At 47.6% G+C, this 23,671-nt stretch overlaps 1 protein-coding gene across 4 annotated transcripts in view; it reads left to right on the plus strand.

The window, feature by feature from the left end:
- Positions 1 to 23,671, plus strand: part of RXRA (retinoid X receptor alpha) — a 111,881-nt gene that overhangs the window by 83,478 nt on the left and 4,732 nt on the right. For 3 of the 4 annotated variants that reach the window (XM_075260736.1, XM_075260737.1, XM_075260739.1), the window contains 9 exons: positions 5,166 to 5,422; positions 9,539 to 9,689; positions 11,066 to 11,245; positions 11,924 to 12,031; positions 18,688 to 18,857; positions 19,780 to 19,909; positions 20,955 to 21,087; positions 22,315 to 22,406; positions 22,678 to 22,783. In XM_075260736.1, coding sequence (XP_075116837.1) covers positions 5,166 to 5,422; positions 9,539 to 9,689; positions 11,066 to 11,245; positions 11,924 to 12,031; positions 18,688 to 18,857; positions 19,780 to 19,909; positions 20,955 to 21,087; positions 22,315 to 22,406; positions 22,678 to 22,783 — 1,327 coding nt within the window. The remainder of the gene's footprint in view (positions 1 to 5,165; positions 5,423 to 9,538; positions 9,690 to 11,065; positions 11,246 to 11,923; positions 12,032 to 18,687; positions 18,858 to 19,779; positions 19,910 to 20,954; positions 21,088 to 22,314; positions 22,407 to 22,677; positions 22,784 to 23,671) is intronic. The other variant, XM_075260738.1, reaches the window with a different exon arrangement.

A 23,671-nucleotide genomic window follows, 5' to 3' on the forward strand; every position in this document is an offset into this window, starting at 1 on the left:
TGCTTGCTGTGTAACTAGGCAGATCAGTATAGGCAAAGCTGGGTGACAACCGTTTTGGTGTCATCATGGAGGCCACATGAGTTGTAAGACAACAGATATAACAAAGAATCCGCTGAATAGATCATTAATAACTTGACTGAAGAGAACAACTCAAGGACTTAGTGCAAGACGCTTAATGCAGTGTCAGGGGATGCTGAGACTTGTAGTTGTAAGACAGCTGGAGACCTAGGTGAGATGTTCTGCAGTGGGTGAGATGTTCTGCAGTGGGTGAGATGTTCTGCAGCAGGTGAGGTCTTCTGGATACAACCAGCTGTGCAGTAGGGTCTCCCCCTCCATCCTCCTCTGATATCTGAGACACCAGAACAGATTGCCCACCAGCCATGGCGTTGCCCCTTTCTCACACGGCCCTTGCTGGACGGGCGGATTTATAAAGACATGTCAGGAAACAGCAGATCAGCCATAAAGCATTGTTATAATGAGCGGATTTAGGCGGAAATATTCTGCTCAGTATTTGTATCGCAGCTCCACATTTATTACTCTGAAATCTGCAGATGTCCATCAGACAGTCCCAGCCCCTGCGTTGTGTAGTCTGGACGTCTTCCATCACTTTCGTTGCAGCATTTCAATGCATGCCGTGTGTTACTCGCGTCTTCCCCTATGTACAACACTTTACATTGGATCATTGCTTCTCCTGCTTCTACTAATAATGGTTTCCTGACCTATGGCTCCCCTGGCCGAGTCCGTCAGTGATCTCATATATAGACCAATGGGGTGTTCCAGCCTTCAGACATCTGAGATGTAGAAACCTCTGCAATATTTCATTATCCGTTCACTTTCTGCACATATCTGGAATCCTGCAAAGCTTCGTGTGGCCAGAAATATTTCACCAGGGAACTCTGTGCGTTGGGAGGCCGAGCTACTGGCGGCCCATCCAAGAGCATTCTCCAGGAGTAAGCTGAGACCCCGCTGCCGAGAAGCCGGACGTTCTAGAGCAACGCCAACTAGGGATGAAATGACTGGGCTGGAACGGCTCCCTCTTGCAACACAGATCATTGCTTTATTTGAGTTTGTGCATTGGCTGAGTAAGAGCAAATACTGAGCCGCTGGGTTATGCAAACAACACAAGCAAGCAAATAGAAGTTACAAAAATAATGGCCGATAATGAAGGCCAGAGAGGCCTATTACATCACAGGCTCATGTATCAGACTGTCTAGTACAGAAAACATGGCGTCTAAGCCAAAGACTAGCGGGAAATGGTGCAGTAACCAGTCAGGGCCCCGGAAAGCTGGAGACTAGTCACATGGGCAAGGCCTCCATTTTGCACCAGGCACTTTGCTTGCTCAGCAGTCTCTGGTTATTCCGCTCATCAGTCCTTGCTACGTCTTCAGGTGTTTTCGCAGGCGTCAGTCCTTGTGTCACTCACATGTGTGTTGTAAGCGTTGCCTACGTTGACACTTCCTGTTCTGTGCCCGGCTCTCACGTCACGTCCCTTCCTTTATAAATCTGTGGTTAGCACTTGCCGATGACTAAGTGTCACTAAAGTTAATTTCGCTGGAAAACGCTAAAAAGACAAAACTAAATATCTGAGTGCAGAGAAGCGTATAGCTGTCAGAGCCCTCCGACGTCCCATCTGCACAGGTCAGTACGTCTCTGTCATGTCCGCTGGGTGTCGGGGGTCCTCCTGTGTTCTCCATGTGTGGGCCATAGGAGACATTGGCCGAGTCTACAGCCAGTAGATCAAGGGCAGCGGAGAGTTAGATACGGCGCTTACACAGGGGAAATCTGCTAGAAATGCAGGATACAAGTCCCAGAGACCATTCACAGGTATTATAGGGGTGAGTAGTGTCAGACTCTTCTGGCCACTCGTACAGTATTGGTACACCCTGTCCATGGTGGGGTGTACGGTATTGTGTCTGCGGCCAGTATATAGTGACTGTATATTGTGATCTACTCAGAAGGAGCCCTATGTAAAGTCACGTCAGATCTTGTGTCTCGTACGGCAGAATCTAAGAATGAAGAAGTTATTGGTTCATAAGAAGGGAAGTGGAGTAAGACATGACTGCAGGACCAGACTGCGCAGACTTTACTTGTAGTCTGTAACCATGAAGACACACAGTGCTGTATACGTCTCATGCTGAGAGAAGGATTAGATATTACAACCTAATACTAGACCAGGCACACGCTGCCGGATACATCGGGAACATCTTAGTAGACCGCTTTCTCTTACTTGTATCACTTCTTGTTTGGTTTACAGAAGATCAACATTTTTTTGCAAAAGTGACGGCGCACACCAATAATCTGCCAAGGTGCAAAAGTGTCTACACCCCACACTACATGGGGCGCACGGGGCTGTTTTTGTTGATTTTAGTTTGTAAATTTCTCCACTGTTGGGGCAAAGCAAGAAACTGACCCTGCTTGTCAGCCATTTATGAAGGAACAGGAGTCAGAATCGGACTGTAGGTGAATGGAGGAGATGAAGGTGTAGGTATGGCAGTGTGTGATGTCTGGAGAGCGTAGGGGAGTCTGTCCCGGGATAACTCTTACTGTGTCATTTCTTACATTACTGAACACTTAGGGCTCGTTCACATCTGCGCCTGGTCTCCGATTTGCAGGTTTCTGTTTCCTGCACAAAACTGAGCAGGAGACAGAAATCTGCAGGACTCTTTCAAACCCATTCACTTGAATGGGTTTGAAAGGTGTCCGGCCGTGAGCGTTTTATGCTCTCTGTGGCAAAACAGTTTTGTTTTTTTTTTAAAAACGGTCACAGAGTCGGACATGCAGTACTCTGTGTCAGGTTTAAAAAAAACGGTTTCGCCGCGGCGAGCATAAAACGCTCATCAGCACTCACGGCTATACTCGGCATGACTTCTGCATGCAGAAGACTTAAACCTGAGAATGGAGTCCAGACACTGGTGTGAACCCAGCGTTAGTCTGTCACCTGCAGGAATGGAGTCAGATACGTCAGAGAAATACATTGTCTTGAAATGAATAAAATTAGCAGCGGGATCCTCGGACTCCCCGTTGTCAGTTTGTGGGTCGCCCTCGGTGTACATGTGAGATCGGCAGTCGTCTCTCTGCTCACTGATGTCAGGAAGTGCAGACATCAGAGAAAGTGGCAAGAAAGTCAGATGTGAGGTCATCACTGGCAGTCTGATCTGGGAATGGGCTGATCTGGGAATGGGCTGACACTCAGGACGCCGGCTCTGGCTTACTTAGTAATGGTATCTTAAAGGGAAATGACTTGTCATCAAGCTTTGTGTGAATGAATAGAGGAAACGTAATAATATTATATGTCATCAGATGCTTCTAAGCTGACAATCACACTGAAATCTCTGTCTTGGTCTCCCAAGATGGACTGCAGGCGGTAGTAGAAGTGCATATATCTTACAGCTCTATTTCAGTATATTGTACTGGCGATCACATAAAAGGTCTGAAATAATAACAATATATTATACAGCCCAGGTAGGCGACTCCTAGGTCAGTGTCCGCTCTGCTGGACTTAGTCTGTTCTGGGTTTCGGCATTGGCCGCTGTCACGTGATTTACTCTCTTACAAGGTTGAGTTTTGCTCCTTGATGCCGAGGGCCCTGAACACCGTACGGGAATAGACTCACTGCCCCGCTTAAAATAATCCCTGGAAGGCGCGGACGCAGCGTTTATTATTAATGAGAGTGCGGTGTAAATTGTTCCATCAAACCGAATTAGTCGTTTGTATAAGGACTTGTGGTGAGAAGATGATGTATAATTAATGTCGCCTTGTGTTTACCGTACACTGCAAACAAGGAAGGGGAAAGATCTCCTTATGGGAAAGCAAGTGATGGACGAGATGACTGCGGACATAGACCCCTGACTTATACATGACAGACCCTAGTCACTCACCGTATTCAAGATCCCAGGAACATGGAATAGTGTTTATATAAATGAATTGTTGGTGTCTTTCCAGGTGCTCCGAGGACCTGGCTATTCGGTAATACATCAGTTTAGTAATATTTGCTACCTCTGACATTTTTCGTGTTTAGTGTCATCATTGAAAATGAAACTTAGGCTCCCAGGGTAGAAAATACGGTTCTGACTTCCTTCCTAATGACTTTCGCTGCCACTGGTACTCGGGCCTATGTGTATATAGGATGAATGTTACACAATACGTGGATATCCTATTTCCTCCATGTTTTATTTATATTCCAGTGTGATGACAGGGCCCCGTGTGTTACATGAATAATCGCCCCTGTCATGCTGTTCGCCATTGAGGTGGCTGCTCTGTACATTGTCCTTGGTGTGTTTGGAGAAGAATCTTTACCTGTTACATTGTAGCTGTACGCTATATGGCGGTGTTACGTAGTTGCTGGACATCAGTGCTGCGGTTTTCTCGCCGTTTCTCTTCTTACAGCTCTTTGTGTTTTTGCCAGATGATGGAAAACGCCTTTCACTTTGTTCTCTATAAATGCTGGTTGTTGCAGCGCTGACAAGTTTACAAGAGCAGGTATAAAAGGGCCGCGAGCTGCATAGTAAGCAGGAACCTGTGAGCGGCCAGGTGGCGTCAGGTCGGGCCCTAAACAAGGCATGATGTCATTGCGGCAGGGACACCAGAGCATGTGTCTATACATATGTGTGACATGCAGAGACTGTGCACGGCGTGATGTCATTTCCCAGTTATCCGGGGATTTAATAACTTCGCTCTGGTTGATCGCACTGGGCCGAGCGCCAGAATCTCCATCCTCACCTAAGACATTTCCAGTTTGCTGGCGTTGCCTTTACATAGACTCGGCTGAAGAAGCTCTTTGACCCTTTAATATTCTTCGTCCCGCCCCTTTAATATCCAAATTATTATTGCATGGTGATTGGTTGAGAGTTACAGCTGCTTTCCTGCAGAAACAGCATCACTCCTGTTCGTGGTGTTATTGAAATGAATAGGAATGACTTGCAGTTCCACATACAGCCTTTGGACAGGGGCGGTGCTGTTATAGTAATGAAGCTGCTGTGTTTTATAACTTTACATAGACTCTTACTGGAGACGGATTTATTGTTGCCCTTGCACTTGTTCATTTGTACCACCGGCCATAAGACACCAGGGGCCGCTTCATTTCCTCCTTCAGTCCTCCAGGATGTTGCTTTTCCTTTTCCCTAATCCACTGATTTTAATGTTTTTTCTTTTATTTTTCTTTGCAGATTTTTCCACCCAGGTCAATTCCACCTCCCTGAACTCTCCGGGTCTCCGTGGTTCTATGACCGCGCCTCTGCTGCATCCATCCCTCAGCAGTTCCGGGATAAGTCCATCATTGGGCTCCCCCACCCAGCTCCACTCGCCTCTCAGCTCCCCTATCAATGGAATGGGTCCACCCTTCTCAGTCATCAGCCCGCCCCTGGGCCCCTCAATGTCGCTGCAGTCCGGGCCGGGCATGGGGTATGGCACCAGCAGTCCTCAGGTGAGAGCTTGTAGATAGTAGAGATGTGACTGTAGAGGGAACGTATTCTCCTGCGCACACCACACTTCCTGTCCTGTAAGGCTTGGTTCACACCTTTGACATGTTACACCACTTTGTCCAGTAAAATGCTGGGCTTCATGACAGGACCCTATTATACACATTGGGGTCCGTCCAGCAACGTTTTCGTCCGTTGCAATGAATCTGGAGCTTCTAACAGAAGATGTAAGTAACTGGAGACATGTGAACACGGCCTAAATCTGGGATCCTTGTACAGTCCTGATGTCACTCAGTCTAGTCTTTCTCTTCCTAGCTTTAATGGCTGATATCAGGGAGCAATAACTTATGTTTCTGTCCCCTCATCAACAGACTGAGAGTTAGGACCTTGTGGATCTGAGACTGGATATAAGACATTGACATTAGGAACACTGGGCACATGACGGGTTCATGTAATGAAGTAAATCTAGTTAAAGGGTTAATGAACGTGGGATTTGACATTTCCTGTCCCCAGCAGACGAGGGTGGGCCAGCTAACGGAAAGATTATCTAAATGTCCAAATCCCCTCCCAGAGGTAAAGCGCTTACTCTATAATAAGCAGCAGGGCCCGGCAGCTGACCGCCACCTGTCACCCAGACATTGCCACCTTACACAAGAGGCGCCTAATCTGCAGCATCCTGCCAGCCCGCGCCACATCCCACCCATCTCCTGGTGGCCGCGCAAGTGTCAGATGTGCCCGCCAAATCCTGTATTACCGCTGCCAAGGAGGATTTATGGTGAGGCTGCACTATTGCAGGATGGGAGTTGTAGTACAGCAAGAGACCTGCAATGAGCTGTCTATGGGAGTCCTGTAGTGAGGAGGAGGGTTGCAGGAGCCGGGGGTGCAGGTAGATAACAATGACTCCCTAGATTATTTGGAAGGTGCTGCAGGATCCCATGTTCAGGCTCTTTTTATCCACAGACCTTCTTATGTGATTACAGAGAAGAAGCTAATAAGACTCGGCTGTATCTCCTGGCCATGTGTCTCTTTCCCTGAAGGGCAGTCGTGCTACAGAGAACATACAATGGCCGGGGTGTTCTGGAATTTAGGGGAGTGCCCTGGACATAGACATTTATGGGAACCCCTATTCCCTCAGTAAAAGGGTCTGTGGTGGAGCAGGGAGTTGGTCTTGGCTTCTGATTAGGCCTCATATAGTTACTGGCAAGAAGAATGGCAAAGTCTGGAGGCAGCAAATGGGCAAGTACAGCAGACCCTGAAGGTAGCCGGAGACATTGGGGCCCCAGCACTAATGTGTGATTCTAGTGTCAGGTCCCACAATAGGGGCACGATAATCAACCCCGAACCCCCGACACAACGGGAAATATGGGAAAAATTGTGAATAATGTCCAGACATGAGTGCAGGTTGTAGTGCAGTGCCCTCTCTGGATGCTACGTGGTAATACACCCCATGGGGATGACAAGTGTAGGTGAGCTCCGGCCCCATCCTGTAATAGGAGAGACAGTGGCTTGTTTCACTGAGTGAGGTCACTCTCTCTGGAGCACCTGAGCCTGTGCTGATCCCCCTGCCCGCTCACTGATCCCTCATTTTAGGCCGTTTACGCCCTCCTCATACACATCTGGAGGCTGATGTTACCTGCTAACAATGCGCTTACCCCAGATAACATAGTGGGGCCAGGGGGCTGCAGGATGGATAGAAGTCCCAAAGTCTGTGCAGAGACAGCTGTAGTGTGTATTATGTGTATTATACAGCTGCTATATACTGTATACACACCCATATACACGCTCACCCGTCCTTACATAGTGCATTTTTATTCAGTGTCCTTAAAGCCATGTGGCAGGTGTCTCTGTACCGTATGAAGCGCTAGAGTCGCCGCTGAACGCTCTGTATGTGATCTGCGGTCAGTACCGGATGTTTGGAAATGTCAAAATCCTTAATCCTTTACGTTACAAGTGCCTGGGTACTACCTCTGCTTCCTGTACCGTGATATAGAGCCTATACATTTGATAAAGTATCACATAACCTTCTTATTGAAAAAATGATTAAGTATGGCTTTGACAAAAAATCAGTTAGGTGGATTCACAACTGGCTTAATGATCGGGCACAACGAGTAATACTAAATGGCTACACCGAACTGGAACAAAGTCAAAAGCGGGGTGCCGCAGGGCTCTGTTCTGGGCCCAGTACTTTTTAATATCTTTATAAATGATCTGGACGATGGAATTATTGGGGAACTCATAAAATTTGCAGATGATACGAAGATAGGAGGAATAGCCAACACTAGAGAGGAGAGAGAGTGTATTCAAAAGGACCTAGACACACTGGAACAATGGGCTGAGGCGAACAAAATGGTATTTAACAGGGACAAATGCAAAGTTCTACATCTGGGTAACAGAAATGTAAAAAACATATATAGTATGGGAGGAATAGAACTAAGTGATAGCATAGGGGAAAAGGACTTGGGCATAATAGTAGATCACAAATTCAACATGAGCCAACAGTGCGATGCTGCTGCAAAAAAGGCTAATAAAATTCTGGGATGTATTAAGACAAGCATTGAATCTAGATCAAGAGAGGTCATTATTCCGCTGTACTCTTCCCTGGTCAGACCACACCTGGAATACTGTGTACAGTTCTGGGCGCCTCAATTCAAGAAAGACATCGATATATTGGAGCAAGTCCAGAGAAGAGCAACCAAAATGGTGGAAGGTCTGCAAACCATGTCCTATGAGGAGCGGCTAAAAGAACTGGGATTGTTTAGTTTGCAGAAGAGAAGGCTGAGGGGAGATTTAATAGCAGTCTACAAATATCTGAAAGGTAGTCACAGTGCAGAGGGATCTACCCTATTCTTATTAGCACAAGGAAGTACAAGAAGCAATGGGATGAAACTAAAGGGAAAGAGATACAGATTAGACATTAGGAAAAACTTTCTGACAGTGAGGGTAGTGAGAGAGTGGAATAGGCTGCCACGGGAGGTGGTGGGCGCTCCATCAATGGAAATCTTCAAGCGGAATCTGGATAAACATATAGCTGGGATGATTTAGGAAAACCTGCACTCGCAGGGGGTTGGACCCGATGGCCCTTGAGGTCCCTTCCAACTCTACCATAAGAATAAGAATATGTGCCTGCCCACTCCAGGCTCCTCCTCCCTCACAGGCTCCTCCTCTCCATCTTTCTGGTGGGTTTGCTGTAATGGGAATCATTTCTCCTGACTTTGTGCTCATACACAGCAGCTTATCTGAATCAGTGGGGCTGTAGTGTAAAGCATGGGGGATGCCAGACGCTGACTTTGTGGGTCACGTTCCGCTCCTCTCATCTCCGCTCTCTCCATTATTTTTTTTTTCTTTCCAAGGATGTGAAAGTTTATTTGCTGTGAAATCTCCCAACAAGGGGAAGATCCGGCCGAGGCCACTTATTACGGCCAGAGGCGGCGGCGCAGTAACCGCTGTTATTTTTATTGGTGGAGTCAAAGAAATCCTTTGTGTAATTAGAAGTGTTTAATATATAATAAGATGAGGATGTGGCGTCGATCCGACCCCTGAGGAAGGTGGGGGCACCCCGGAGACACCTCCAAAAACCTACCAAATGTTTACTATGCAGAGAATGAGACATTGGCCTGAAGATGGCGCTCTAGATCAGCCCTCGCTGTGGGGTGATGTACCCCTGGACTACATCTGGCAGGTGCACGGCCTCTGGTTCACTGACAGCAAGCAGAGATCTAGAACCTGAGGGTGAAATAATCCAAAGTGTCAGGAAGCCACATAAAGTAAGACAAGATTTACGAGTGGGCGGGGTTCACAAGGAAGGGGCGGGGCCTGCATATTTTTGAGACCTAGGCCTGGTTCACATCTGTGTTCGGTATTCCATTCGGGGAGTCCAATTGCGGACCCCCGAACAGAAACCTGTACACATTAAAAAGCGGTGAGCTAAGAAACCACACAGATCCCAGAGACTTCATGCAGCACTTTTCTCTCCGCGTGTTTCGTGTGGAAATCACTCGGACTCCATTATATAGTCTATAGGGTCCGTGTAGTTTCTTAGCTAACCGCTATATAATATCATACATGTAATAAGAACGTGTATAACACCTGTAATTGCTTTGTCTCCTCTTCTTTGGCTTTAGCTCCATTCCCCCATGAATTCGGTCAGCAGCACAGAGGACATCAAGCCTCCTCCTGGAATAAATGGCATCCTCAAAGTCCCAGCGCACCCCTCCGGAGCTATGGCGGCCTTCACAAAGCACATCTGCGCCATCTGCGGGGACAGATCATCAGGTAACAATTTACTGATTATTTGGACATTAAGGCCGCGCAGGTTTCTGCTGTTATTTCAATACTGAAAATTGTGCGGCCATTTAAAGCCGTGGAATAAAAGAAATTTTAGGATGCATCAGAAACACAGTATAAATACATCGCACTGGTGTATCCAATGCAGAACACAGTATAACTACATTGCACTGGTGTGACTAGATGGACTGTCGTGTGTTATGTCGCCCTCTAGTGGTTACCCCCTCATCTCTGGGGTTGTTTCCTGCTATCTGGTGATTTCCTTCCGATGCTCCTGTTTTCGGCCATTATTTTTCATGTCTTTTTCTCCTGCTGTGAGATCAGAATCAGAATTCTCATCTTATATGTTTGATGAAATCTTAAAGGAAGTTGTATCTCGGGGGATTTGTGGTGAGGGGTACACGGAGCGGTCCAGGACTTTCTCTGACATGCTTGTCTCCATCATGTCTGGCATGTGGTTAAGTGATCTATTTTGCGATCCTCCATAAAAACAATGGATCAGCAGAGCGGCCCCTTCCCTGCCAGTCACAATCCTCTATGGTAGAGGTAGACAGAGCTGCTGGAGCTTGTAGTTCCCCACTGGTTTTGCACATTGTATGTTTTGCACAGCTTGGCGTGCTCTCTCCTGCCTTGCGTGTAGCGTGTCCTTCCTCCATATCTGTATGTTCCTGTATTGCTGGCAGTGACCTTTCACTCTGCTGCGTTTGGTGGAGAACATTGCGGGATAAAAGTGATGTGTTTGTGTCGCTCAATACTGAAGGTTATTTTTCAGTGTTTTGCTGACCCGGGATCCTTGGTTATTGTGCTGGTAGAAGCTTCTTGTCACAGTCAGTGCCGCACAAACATCTATATAGTATATACTGTGCAGAACAGAGACCGAGAACACTGAAATCATAAAGCTATGAGACATCACCTTCTCAGTAATTGTGTTATTGTCTTGTATGAATAAAGTTTTACTTTATTGTCTTTCAATTTCTTTAATAGCTAATCAATGATTTGCTGCCCATAGACAGACACTGTCAGCTGAGTGTGCATGTGATAGCAATGGATAGAGGAAGTAGCTCACAACAAGACCTGTCAGCGTATCTCCCAGTGGGACATGGACCAGGCCCCAAATATACACAAAATAGTGGCACTTATAGTGGTTTATCATCTGTTCAATGGTTGTCTATATCCTCAGTGATGTCACCGCTCATTTCTAGTATATGGATAGGCTGTATTCTCAGTGATGTCACCGCTCATCTCTAGTGTATATATATATAGGCTGTGTTCTCAGTCATGTAGCCTCACAAATGTAAATGCTAACTATGAAGAACATTAGTACAGGTCATTAGAACCCAATATAACATGGCTGTGTCTTGCAGGTAAACACTATGGTGTGTACAGCTGTGAAGGATGTAAGGGATTTTTCAAGCGGACAGTTCGGAAGGACCTCACATACACGTGTCGGGATAACAAGGACTGTCTGATAGATAAGCGGCAGAGGAACCGGTGTCAGTATTGTCGGTATCAGAAGTGTCTCGCTATGGGCATGAAGAGAGAAGGTAAGAATCTGCAGACTACACCTACAATGGAACCGATCCCTCTCTGAAGTCCCACCCCCTCCCTGATCCCTCTCTGAAGCCCTCCCTTCCCGATCCCTCTCTGAAGCCGCCCCCCTCCCCGATCCCTCTCTGAAGCCGCCCCCCTCCCCGATCCCTCTCTGAAGCCGCCCCCCCCCCCCCCCCCCCGATCTGAGGCCCTCCAGCTAACCATTAAGTGCACCATTACTAGAATAGCCATGCATGATGATTTACTATTGTAATAATGTAACACTGATGCTTCAGGAGGATTAGACTTCGTTATATTCAGTCCAGTGGTTTCTGAGTTTTATCTGATTGTTGGAAAGCTGGGTGACAACATGGCTTCCATCGTTTCTCCCAATAAGTTTGTCATCCTGCTTTCCGAGATTACTGCATAAGTGAGCCTATGAAAGCTGGGTGATATCTAATGAATGTTATCACCCAGCTTTCTGAGAAACAGATGAAACTCTTAAGAAACCTCTGAATGGAATCTTTGCTTGTCATGGGGTTCAGAGTGTAAGCATGGCCGGGGCCCGCGCCGCCCGCACATCCCGTACAGCCGCAGTCCGCGCAGGCTTTGGCTCTTGTTAATGATTGTTGTATAGTGAAATGTAAGCCCTTGTTCATATTGACATTAATTCTCTGTAAATGTTTGTGTAGTTTTAGGCAGCTGGACGGCTGCCGGTAAGAAGTTTGTGATAAGGAATGAGGGAATTTTAGATCAGCCGCTCCATCCACCACGAGGCTCTTATCTTGACCACCCATCAGGTGATAATCTCTACCTATCTAACATGCTACACTTGTGATGCCAGGTGCCTGCTGGTGACCCCAATACAGGGAGAGGGAGGAGCATGAACTGTCATTGAGCGCCCCCCAATTATCTAATCCCCCCAGCTGGGATCTGCAGTGCCAGGCCGCTGCGTGTGTAGTTATTGCTGGCATGGCGGGCACATCATGTATGTAGGGGCAATCTCGCTTCATGTAGTGCACCAGGAGCGGCTGATACATATCTGCCCCTGAGCGCCGCTCTCCGTGGTAAAAGAAAATCACTGACTGGTGTAGACTGCGCCATGAGGGGAAAAATGTCAGCCAAACCCCCGATCCCTTCTCTGCATTTTTGGTAATAGAATAGTAAAAACATAAAATAAAAATCAATCTCAGACGTGACACAAACCGTAATATGCAAAAATGTGTCTTATGTAATAATAATAATCCCCCTCCCCAATATTCATAGAGAACTATAGATTTACCAGTTAGGAGTCTGGGAAAGCTGACTGACATTGGCTGTGACCCAGCTTTACCAGACATGGACACAAGTAGTAGAGGATTGAGGGATGAGGCCTTGATTCTCCATCTTGGACACCCCAGACCTATGTGGAGGAATCGGGGCAAAAACTGAATGTTACAGAGAATAAAGATCCAGAGCGACGGCTTTATCCTCAGCAATACGAGGCCTCGAAGAAGAGGGCGGCGTGTTGTGTGGCGACATTCAGTGAGCAGCCTCACTCCCGGGCTGGCGAGCGGACCCTCCGAACATGACAAAGACGTACAAATGTTGTTTTCAGCAGAAAATTGCCCATTTCTGTCAGGCAGACGTATTTCCGTTGCCCTCGGCGCAACCATTGCTGTCTGAGGCGGAAAACAAAACTCTATTATCATCGTAGTCACCGAATGACCTGTGATATAGAGAAACGTGATTATTGGCCGGATCGATACGGCGCAGACGATTGTGGTCACGTGAACCGCTTAGGGCAGAATATTGCAGCAATACGGAAATTATTTTCCGGTCTCCATCCCTGAGTGCAGGGGGTTAAAGAGCGACCTGGACCTCATGTACATAGGAGGCGAGCACCAAGACGTCTCCACTAAGACACAACATCAGCCATTACCCTCCTTCTAAGCCCAGACAGTCTGTGGCCACTTCAGAAGATACCTATGTGGGGGATGGTAAGGGGGCATTTACCCCCCCCCATTACTGAACACAGAACATATTAGCGTCCCCCTCCCCATTACAGAACATATTAGCGTCCCCCCTTCTATTCTGCCTTGTATGAAGTTTTCGGCCTGTGCCCCCCTCCGCAGACATAAATCTGCCCTTTATCTGTGTATTGACACCGCAGAGGACGCCGCCACCGATCACTTCGGGATTTATTGTCTCTCACACGATTTTGCTTCCGTCCCACAGCAATTAACAGGGGAAAGTGTCAGGAGACAGCTGGGGCTTCCCTGTGTCATGTGTGAATGATGCTCTACCGTAACCTGAGATGGACAAACAAACATGGAGCCCCCTCCCCTCTGCCTGCTCAGCCATCCTGCCCTCAAGAGCTTACAATCTAATGGGAGCTGCTGATTCTCTCATTGATCCATTTACCACCATATCGGAGAATCAATGTCTTTAAGGCCCCTTGGAATTAGTTTGATAACTTAAGGCAGAATCCAGGCGCAGCACGAGAGGAGTCTTGGTTGTGAGGCTGCTGTGCAGCAATGGCAGGTCTATGGACTAAGCGGAGGAACCGAGCCTGCTCCAGATTTACCCCGCATGCAGTTTATTGACCTATAATACTGCTGAAGTGAATATATTACTGCGTGCGAAGACCCCCCCCCCCCCTCCATGGAGTTGCCCTTGTGGTTGCACATATAGCAGGGTGTGTAGCTATAGGATGGCTGTATATATGACTGCGGGGTCAGCACTCCAGTGAACGACCCATTTTAAGCTCCGGATCCTGCTGTTTTGCTGTGTGAATTAAACAAGTAAGATAGAATAAGCAGGAAGCTGCAGCGTGAAGCCCTTTCCCAGGCTCCTGCAGACGTCTTGGGAGGTCTGGACATAAACCTGATCTGGTTTCACTGAGATTGTCAAGCTGAGATTTTCTAGCTCTTACTTGGCCGGGCTATAGGGGATCCTGCTGTGCAGAGACTCCTCAGTGTGAACAGTGACTGACATGGTCATACAAGACTCATCACCCCAATATGTCACCCATGTATACTGGATGTTATAGGATAGGGGGCACCGTCTCAGGATCACAACTAGTTAGTAGAGTTATAACAACTGACCTGACAACCTGGAGATTTTATTATATACAGGAGTCAGTCCGTACAATAAACCATTTACAATGTAACTGTGGATGGTGGAGAAGACTAAGGATGTCCGATCTATAAATGAGACCACAAGTGCCCAGTGGGCGGTCCTAGGCCCCGTGTCAGACCATGGGGAATGCTGTGTGACAGCAGAAAAGATAGAGGGGTTAATGAGCCAGAGCACTTCTTAGGACATGGGACCGCCCCCAGGACACTTGCTGCATCATTTGCATATCTAATAAAACATTGGGTTCTCTGTAGTTCAGCCCCTGCTGGTACATGTGAGCACTGAGGGGTTATACAGGATACAGATAACCTTCAGGAGCCCGGGGTGTGTATTAGTAATAAAGCCTATTCAGGGACGGGAATGTACTGGGAACCTTTAGTTGTCCCTGCAGAGCCCCTTTAATGTGTCAGACTCCCTATGAAGGCCGAATAATCCGAACATGCCCATAGACCGTCCTCGGTGCACACGGGGAGCCACCGCTCAGTCATGCGCTCAGGAGGACGCAACACAACATTTGGTTTTTATCCAAGTCACATGTGTGAAAGGAGGATTAAAGGGCAATAACTTCACAGGAAGGAACTCCGACATCAAAGTGCCGCAGACCCCAGAAGAAAACACCTGGAGTATATGAGAGGGCGACAAAATACTAAGCCTGTTCTATAGAGTATGGGGGCTGCAGTCTTGTCAGTCAGTCAGGGAATTCTCCAGGTATAAGATGACGTCACCCCCACACCTGCCGTCTGATCTCCGGTGTGGGGCCGCGGGTCACCAGCTTTAGCTTACAGGGCTGTATTACGTGTGCAGTCACCTGGGCACCTCCTCCTGTTGGACATACAATGACGCGCTCTATCTGGGCAGTAATGTGATCGCCCCCTGGTATCCTGGTCACATTGACGCCCTTGTGCTGCAAAATACATAAAGATGGCTTTGTAAAATGACCATAAAGGTTAATGGTGACCCGATGACCGCACACAATACACAGGTGGAATCAGCAATATTATATTATGTGCATACAGTGCCACCTCCCTCCACAGGTCATGTGTGGTATTACATGGTAACACAGTCCATGGAGGTGCAATGTACGACCCCTCCAGCCTCTAATCCCTCGGGCAGCAGTAACAGACATATAATGTAATGATAAAAGCCACAACAGGAATCCAGTGGGCCGACGGCAAGAACCCAAAGTGGGGCATAGACATACGTGATGGGTCATATCTCTGTAGCACCAACTTACACCATAGCGCTGTACATTCACATGTGCCTGCTATCTTGGAGCAGTGTATATAACAGACAGTCCTGCCCCTTGTATGAACAAGAGTGACCTCCGCCGCCAGGCCCGTCATAAGACTCGCAGCCCTCGTGCGGCTACACCGGATATTTCAACTTGCAACTTTTTTTTAAATTTCTTTTTAAATCTTTTTGCATCTTGGGGTGTCGTGTCGGTGACCTAAAGTCCTATGTAGTGACTAGTCACAGTCCTTGCGGGGTCACATGCCGCATCCCCCTGATTCCCTGTGATTTTAGGGCACAGCAGACCTGTTAGTGCAGTGACAGTGTGCAGGGAAGTGTACGAGTGAAACAGGAAGCTTCTCGCTGTCGTGGCCGCTGGTTTTCTCCAGAGGTTTTCGTCCTGACCGCATAGTCTAGTGATGCCGGGGGAGGAAGGATGACAAATAATTGCTGACTTTTTTTCTTTTCTTCTCCCTGCGGTTACTTTGTGTCACCAGCCTAAGATCTTGTGAGCATGAGATTATGATGTGATGTCGTCAGCTAAAAACATGGCCGTCTTAGGACAGAAGGACTTATTATCCAGACTATAGGTTGGGGGTGGTGGTCATGTGATGGGTCCTACACCCCATGGTTACATCTGAGGCCTGTACTCATACAGGCAAGCGGTGCGGGGATCTGAACTGTTGTAGCTCATGGCAGGTTGTCAGGTCGCTCTGTGGGGGATGGGACACTCTTCAAGGTTTTCTTCTGTAAGACTATGTTCACATTATCATAAGAAATAGTCCTGAAAAGCCTGACTTGTTCATCCGGCGCTTTCAGGTAAAACAGCGAACCCTGAGGGACCCCATTATAGTCAGTGGGATCTGTCGGGCTCCTGTCATGTTAGTTGTCCATTGTTTTGGTCCTCCAACAGACCAGAACAATGGCCAGCCTGGCACAGATGTGACCTTCGCATATCATGCACACAGCGCTATTGTGTCACACAGATGGAACCTATTGTAGGACAAAGGATCTGGCACTGGCAAGGATGCAGATGTGAACAGATCCTTAATCTGGATTTCATCACTGGCTCTTCCAGAATAGGAATTACTAATGTTAGAGGCGGCAGGAGATATTAATGTGTAACATGTGTCGTATCCGCCGCTCCGTGTAACGTCCACTGACAGGACATGTGATGGGCGCAGGTCTCTGGATTATTGGCCCCGTCGGCCACAGCAGATTATCAGGGAGCCGCTGGTCTGTCACCTCTCATAGTCCATACGCGAGGATGGAGTCGCTTACCATTAGGGGTCGGTGACAACGTAACTAGGCTAATTCCTGACAGGACCCCTATGAGGAAGCATCTGCAAGGAATTCCCTTCCCCAGCAGGATCTCTGCGCTCTGCTGAAGATGGCCGACGTCCAAGGCCTTGCCCCTGTCACATTCCTCTCGTGTTTGCTGCGACACTGCGGAAATGGCGGCTCCTGATTTCTCTGCAGCTTCACCGTACAAAGTTTATTGGCAAAGAGTGATCTGTGAAAAGTAAAGACTCCCCATGTTATAGAAAATCCCAGGTCTAGTCCACATTGAGAGGTGCTGGTGCAGCGTTCTAAGCACATTGCAGATTCAGAGCTTTGCTTCTAGAGAAGCGTGCCCCCAAACTAGGGCAGGAGGGTCGGTGTGCTGTGTGTATGTAACCTCCAGGTCATACACGTACAATATTTGTCTTCATAGCCTGATCGCAATGTGCTGGTATGAGCAATTTTGGCACAACCAAACCCAACTATCATAAAACAGAACTTGCCCCCTTCCTGCCATCACATACTATGATCACTTTTTGTCCTCAGTCCAGTTCCCTGCGGGTGGTCACATGACTATAACAAAGCTCTGCAGCCCTCCCATAATTCTGCACATCCCGCACAATCCCATCAGTTTCCTCTTCTGCCTGTGCAGAATCTGCAGCAGGGGGCGCAGGGAAGGTTCCAGACATGGCGGGTGATTGGCGAGGGCGCTCTAGTTCTGTGGTTGGTTTTTGCTGTGGAGCGCAGGCGCTGTGTGACACAATGGCTGAACTGTAGGAACAGAGAGAACGGAACGGTTACCTGGAATCTTGTAAGTCAGGGAATTGGAAACTTTCTCAAATTAGTTATTTTTTCCTGTGTATTTAAGTTGTGACATTTAAAGGGATATCATGGTGAGCAGGAGAGAACTGTGGATACAAGTCCTGCCCACCTTGGCGGCCATTCTCATAGAGGGGTCAAGCGCACGGAGTCACCCTGTTTCCAGGAACAATGTAGCAGAGCTGAGCTACAATGTAGCTCCAGTCACCTCTATGGGAGCACTAAAGGGGTATTCCAATTAGTCCAAAGGATAAGGGGAAGGGGTAACATACTGATTGTGGGGCGTCACACCACTAACACCCCCATCAGTCACAAGAATCTCGGTCTTTTGCATCCCAGTTTCATTCAGAGTGTCCAGTTGTAAAATGATCATTGCTTTATTCATTGTAATGGGGCCCCCCATCTTTTGGATAGGGGATCACGTTTTCTTCCTAAGTCCTATCCAGTGTGGAGGGAACAATCCTGCGCCTTTGCCTGTCTGTAGTTCGGCTCCTGCATTGACTTGTTTGCTCTCAGTACTTTTCCCAATCCTCGCAGCGGGCCGTGAACTCTGGCAGCCGATTTCCCAACAGACAGAAAAAAAAGGAGAACCGTCTCCATGCAAGCATCGCAGCTCCAAAAATGTAATCATATTATTAAATAATTGGGAGGACTGGAATTTGCTGATTGTCTCCAGAAAGGCAGCCAGCGCTGGGATTTTCCCATGGTTCCTGTGTGCGAGAAGTGAAGAGCCTTTGGCTCGCGTGCATTGCAACATCAACAATGTCCACAGCATATGGTACAAAGAACAATGCAAAATGCAATTAGACACAAGACTTCCTCCAGAATATAATGCAAGAAAGATGCTGCAGGTCTGAGCCGGCCTGATATCGGCATTGCAGGACAGTTAGGTGTTTCCCAGTACTCACCACTAGGCGGCACCATCAGCACTGGGGTTTCTGTAATGTTTGCTGCCCCTGCATTCGCCTCCTCCATTCACCAGTTATTATCTCTCTTGCTTTTTGCTCAGCTGTGCAGGAGGAAAGGCAGCGAGGGAAAGACCGTAACGAGAACGAGGTGGAGTGCACCAGCAGCGCCAATGAGGACATGCCAGTGGAGAAGATCCTGGAGGCCGAACTGGCGGTGGAGCCAAAGACAGAGACTTATATTGAGGCCAACATGGGCCTCACCCCTAATTCTGTAAGTAACATTGGGGCGTATTAATGTGTATATTAGGTATCAGGACGCGCTAGGTGACACATCTGTGTACAAGGAAGAGTCACACAAGTGGCTTTAGTATCCGATGGGCATGGGTACGACACCTAGGACACCCCCCTCCCCCCTTCCCATAGAGTTCTGGTCATTGGCCACAAGGCCTTGTATGCCCAGTAAGACACTGACGCTCCAGGATCAGAGTCTGGAATAAGGTTTTTTGCCGTCAATGCTTTTCCTAGCAGAACTTAACATGGTAAGTGGTCGCAGCGCTTGTCTGAATGGTGCGGCCTCTTCAAACAGATAATTTGTGGGATCAGACCCTCACCCATCTGATACTGATGTCCTAGGGGCTGCTCCAGATGTGACTGGAGTATAAGACATGATGTCCCGTCTATTTAGTGCAGCTCCAGCTCAGTCTACATCATAGTCACCTTAGGCCAGGTGTGCACATACCCCGACCCCGCCGCCAGGCTTCTGCTATGCAGTATAGGTAGAGATATTTTATCTTTCGTACTTCCCATGTGTGGGGGAGGGGCTGAGGTCTTTGCTTGCCCGTGTGTAATGTAAGGTTGTATTTTTAGAAATTGCAGTGACTGAGCTAAAGGCCTCGCCTGTTGTATAATTTAGCAGGACGGTGACAAACTAGATACAAGGTGACAGTAAAAGTGTCTGCAAGTCACAAAGTGCGGCCTCATACATGAGTACAGTGTTTTACAGATCTCGTCTCTGTCCCTCCTGTGTCAGGGGTTACAGTCGCAGCAGGTCTGGAGACGGGAACTTGGCTATATGGTGGCAAATGTCTTGTATCACATGTATGGCAAAGCATCAGGATTGGTTGTAAAACCGCATATTGTAAGAGGGAGGAGAAGTAAGTGCAGGACTGATGTGAACTTGTGTCTATTTCCAGCCCAGCGATCCCGTCACCAACATTTGCCAAGCAGCCGACAAGCAGCTCTTCACTTTGGTGGAATGGGCAAAAAGGATCCCGCACTTCTCCGAATTGCCGCTGGACGACCAAGTCATTCTGCTCCGAGCAGGTGAGTCTGCAGCAGGGCACATAAATGGAGGTAAAGGCCGGGCAACCAGTCGGAGGGCTCATGGGATGTGACTGGTGAAGGTGCGGAGAGGCTACACATAGTCCTGTCTATAGGGAGTCGCTGGTGGTTCATTATACAACATTTGCAGGATTACTCCATTAAGGAGGTCTCACTGTAGAGGTTGTTGCAGAACTTTGTAGCGTGAACATCCCTTTACCTTACCCTGTACCCCCCACATTCTCCAGCACTGGGTGAGGGGCGCTATCACAGGCCTTCTGAATTGGTTACAGCACTTTTGGCACATTTATTATGATAAAAGTCCGGTCCCCCAGAATCCTGCGCCCGCTGCTTTAAATATCCTCCCTGCAGGATTTTACCAGTGACTTCATGTATTATTGAGAGTCAGGAACAGACTCTGGGGATTGACCGCACATGAAACATTAAGAGCCCAACATCTCGCTAACGTTGCGGCTGAGTCCACTCATGCGTCTGCTAACAGGAGATGAAACGCGGCTTCAGGGAAAATGGAGCGGACGAGGAGGCAAGGAGCGTGTCCCTTCTATGGCAGCTGGGAGGACTGGGGAGAGCCGAAATTTCACATCCAGCTCTCTACAACGTCTTCCCCTAAGTGATCGATACTTATACCGGCCCTCGAGAGCGAACAGTCAATACAATGTGATCTCCGTATACAGCCGTCACCAAACCTTCCAGGGACTATATGTCCTTGACTCGTCCTCCTCAGTCAGGACAAAATTATATTACACATTATTTCTGAGGTTGCCACCCAGCTTTTCCAGGCTCCTGAAGGCAGGGGATTTATGTAGATTTGTCTTTTGGGAACTGAGGATTTTCATATAAGACAAAAGTCATTGGCCAAGAAGTGACAACTGGGCTGAGCACAGTTTTGGCTCACAATGTCACTTTTCATCCTTTTTTTTTATCAGAATGTCACTCAGCTTTCCAAAGCACAAATATATAAGTGGCTGAGCTGAGTGGTGGCTACGTGGGGTGTCCTGTCTAATAACCTGTTTGCTGTATTGTGCAGGGTGGAATGAACTCCTCATCGCCTCCTTCTCGCACCGATCAATAGCTGTCAAGGATGGAATACTCTTAGCTACCGGCCTGCACGTACACCGGAACAGCGCGCACAGTGCAGGAGTCGGCGCCATCTTTGACCGGTAAGTGACTACTTATTCATTGGGATTTCACATACAACGATTTATTCCTAAATAAAAGCTTCAGGAAATGAAATTCCTGCAAAAAACCCCAAAACAACCTAAAGCCTGAATCATTTCTACTACTGAGGCTGGAGCAGTCCTATAAGAAATAAAGAACATGGGAGGGGTCAGCGAGAGCGGTAAAGAATGTGCCCGCACCCGACCTGTCCAGGGGCATCCTGCGAGGTCTGCGCGCCTTACCACATCCTATAATTCCCAGGAGTCTCCTGTGGGGTCCGCGATCCTTACCACACCCTATAACTACCATGGGCGTCCTGCAGGGTCCACGCTCCTTACCATACCCTATAACTACCAGGGGCCTCCTGCAGGGTCCATGCTCCTTACCATACCCTATAATTCGCAGGGGTGTCCTGCGGGGTCCGTGCTCCTCACCACTCCCTATAACTACCAGGACCGATGTTCCCTGACCAGGGAGCTGCAAAAATGACACTTTGCAAGTTTTTAAGTGTAATCAATACTTATTAAAGGGATTCCAAATACAATATGAAAGGGACAAAGGAACAGAAGGTGCAAAGGCCTCGCCAATATACAAAATCAAAGGGAGAACTCGCCCAGCATCCCAAGGCATAATATACTGGCACGGGGTCGAGGATTTGCAAGTTTTTATGTCAATTGCAACTAAATTTTCACAATTGCTGATTTGCAACTTTTTTTTTTTTTACACATGAGAAAATTGACCAAACGATATGATAAATCTTAAATTCTTTACTATTTTCAATGTTTTTGTTTGCTGTCAGAGAATGGAAAGATGTTCTTTATATCTAGAGGCAGTGACAGGTTCTGTGCAGGAGCCGTCTGTATAGTCCCCTTAATATGCTCTCTGATTCTCCAGTCCTGCCTCTTCCAGAATCAAACACCACGTACCATATAACATATACCACATATTATGTACCATGTACCATATAACATATACCACATACCATATAATAATGTACCGTGTACCATATAACATATACCACATACCATATACATGTATCTTATAAAGCTGCCGCCCCTCATGGATTTTATTTACCTAAAATAGAGAAGGACAGGTCCATGACTAATATATACTGTAATTGTATGGAGGACAGGACAGGTCCGTTCCTATATATGAGGTCACAGCTGCTGTATACCTACTATAGATCCTTCTACCCCCCATATAATTCGGCTGCTCCTGTTATTTTTCAGGGTTCTCACAGAACTGGTTTCCAAAATGCGGGACATGCAAATGGACAAGACGGAGCTGGGCTGCTTACGAGCGATTGTCTTATTCAACCCAGGTGAAAATCCTTAGATTTCGTTTTGTTATTTTTGGGCCTCTACGTCCAGCTGTAGAAGTGAAGTGAATGTGGCGCTGGGAGGGAGATTACACCATCTGTGCTGGCGCCGGGGCTAGGCAGATGGAGCCAATATGGAGACTACAACTCTAGGGCACTGCCAACTTTCTATCAGTCCCTGTTTATTTCTGCACATTCTTTACCACTTATTTTATATTTCATCGATTGGGAAATACTGATCTATAATTTCTAAGAAGCTGTTTGTTCTCTGCAGACTCTAAGGGGCTCTCCAACCCATCGGAGGTGGAGGCGTTACGTGAGAAGGTCTATGCGTCGCTGGAAGCTTACTGTAAACACAAGTACCCAGATCAGCCGGGGCGGTGAGTAGACCTGGGCTTTGTCTCCATGTATTTTTGGCTGTGCACAATATACACGACAGGAAATCCTGACCAGGTGTCGTATTTGTGGCCCGAGCTGCACAACCGACACTAAAATAGAACAGGAAACCAAACAGTGGCCATTGGATGCCGAGTGTATAGTCTGCACGAGGAAAGTGGCAAATATGGCAGCTACGAGGACGATGGAGATTCTGTGTGGTCATCTCTGATACATTTTTTTTTTTTATTTGTTCCAAAGAGAAATTACTTTACAATAAGTTAAAGCCTCTTTGGTTTTGTAGCTACAGGTGATGTCTTCATGGAAACAGACAACACTTCACTGTCTGCTCTCACCTCCTATACTAGCTTAGACTTGGTGGGACAAGGAAGGATGTTAAAGGGGTATTCTGGTTTTCAGAAGAGTCATGTGGCAATTTCTCACTGTTACCCAGGGGAATGTGTAAGGTTAAAAAAAGACGTACCCCGTTCTCCATTCTGGTGGCACGGCTGCCGACAAACAAAGATCAGACCCTAAACAAGCAGATCGCTAGTGTAGTTACACAGGGCAATGGTTGTGACTAACAGATTGTAGGTATACTCATTCATCCAACCATCGGCCCTCCTTACCTGGCCTAACCCCAGGCCCTGCTTCTCCCCCCTTATACAATCCTAAGAACAGAAATAATGATCTCCAAAAATAGTCATCATCTCCCCACCCCGCATTGTCCGAGAAGGAACAAGAATCAGGCCACGGCACTGAAGGACGGGACCCTTCCCCCGGCCATCATATGTTTTAGGTTAAATTTTCGAGTTGCACTTCCTGGATGGCGTTCAGAGAGTCTTGTTTTTCCTGGCGCTCGGACTTCTGTTCTCAACAACTCAGCAGAAACG

This window comes from Leptodactylus fuscus, chromosome 11, assembly GCF_031893055.1.
Source record: "Leptodactylus fuscus isolate aLepFus1 chromosome 11, aLepFus1.hap2, whole genome shotgun sequence".
Classification (NCBI taxonomy): Eukaryota; Metazoa; Chordata; class Amphibia; order Anura; family Leptodactylidae; genus Leptodactylus; species Leptodactylus fuscus.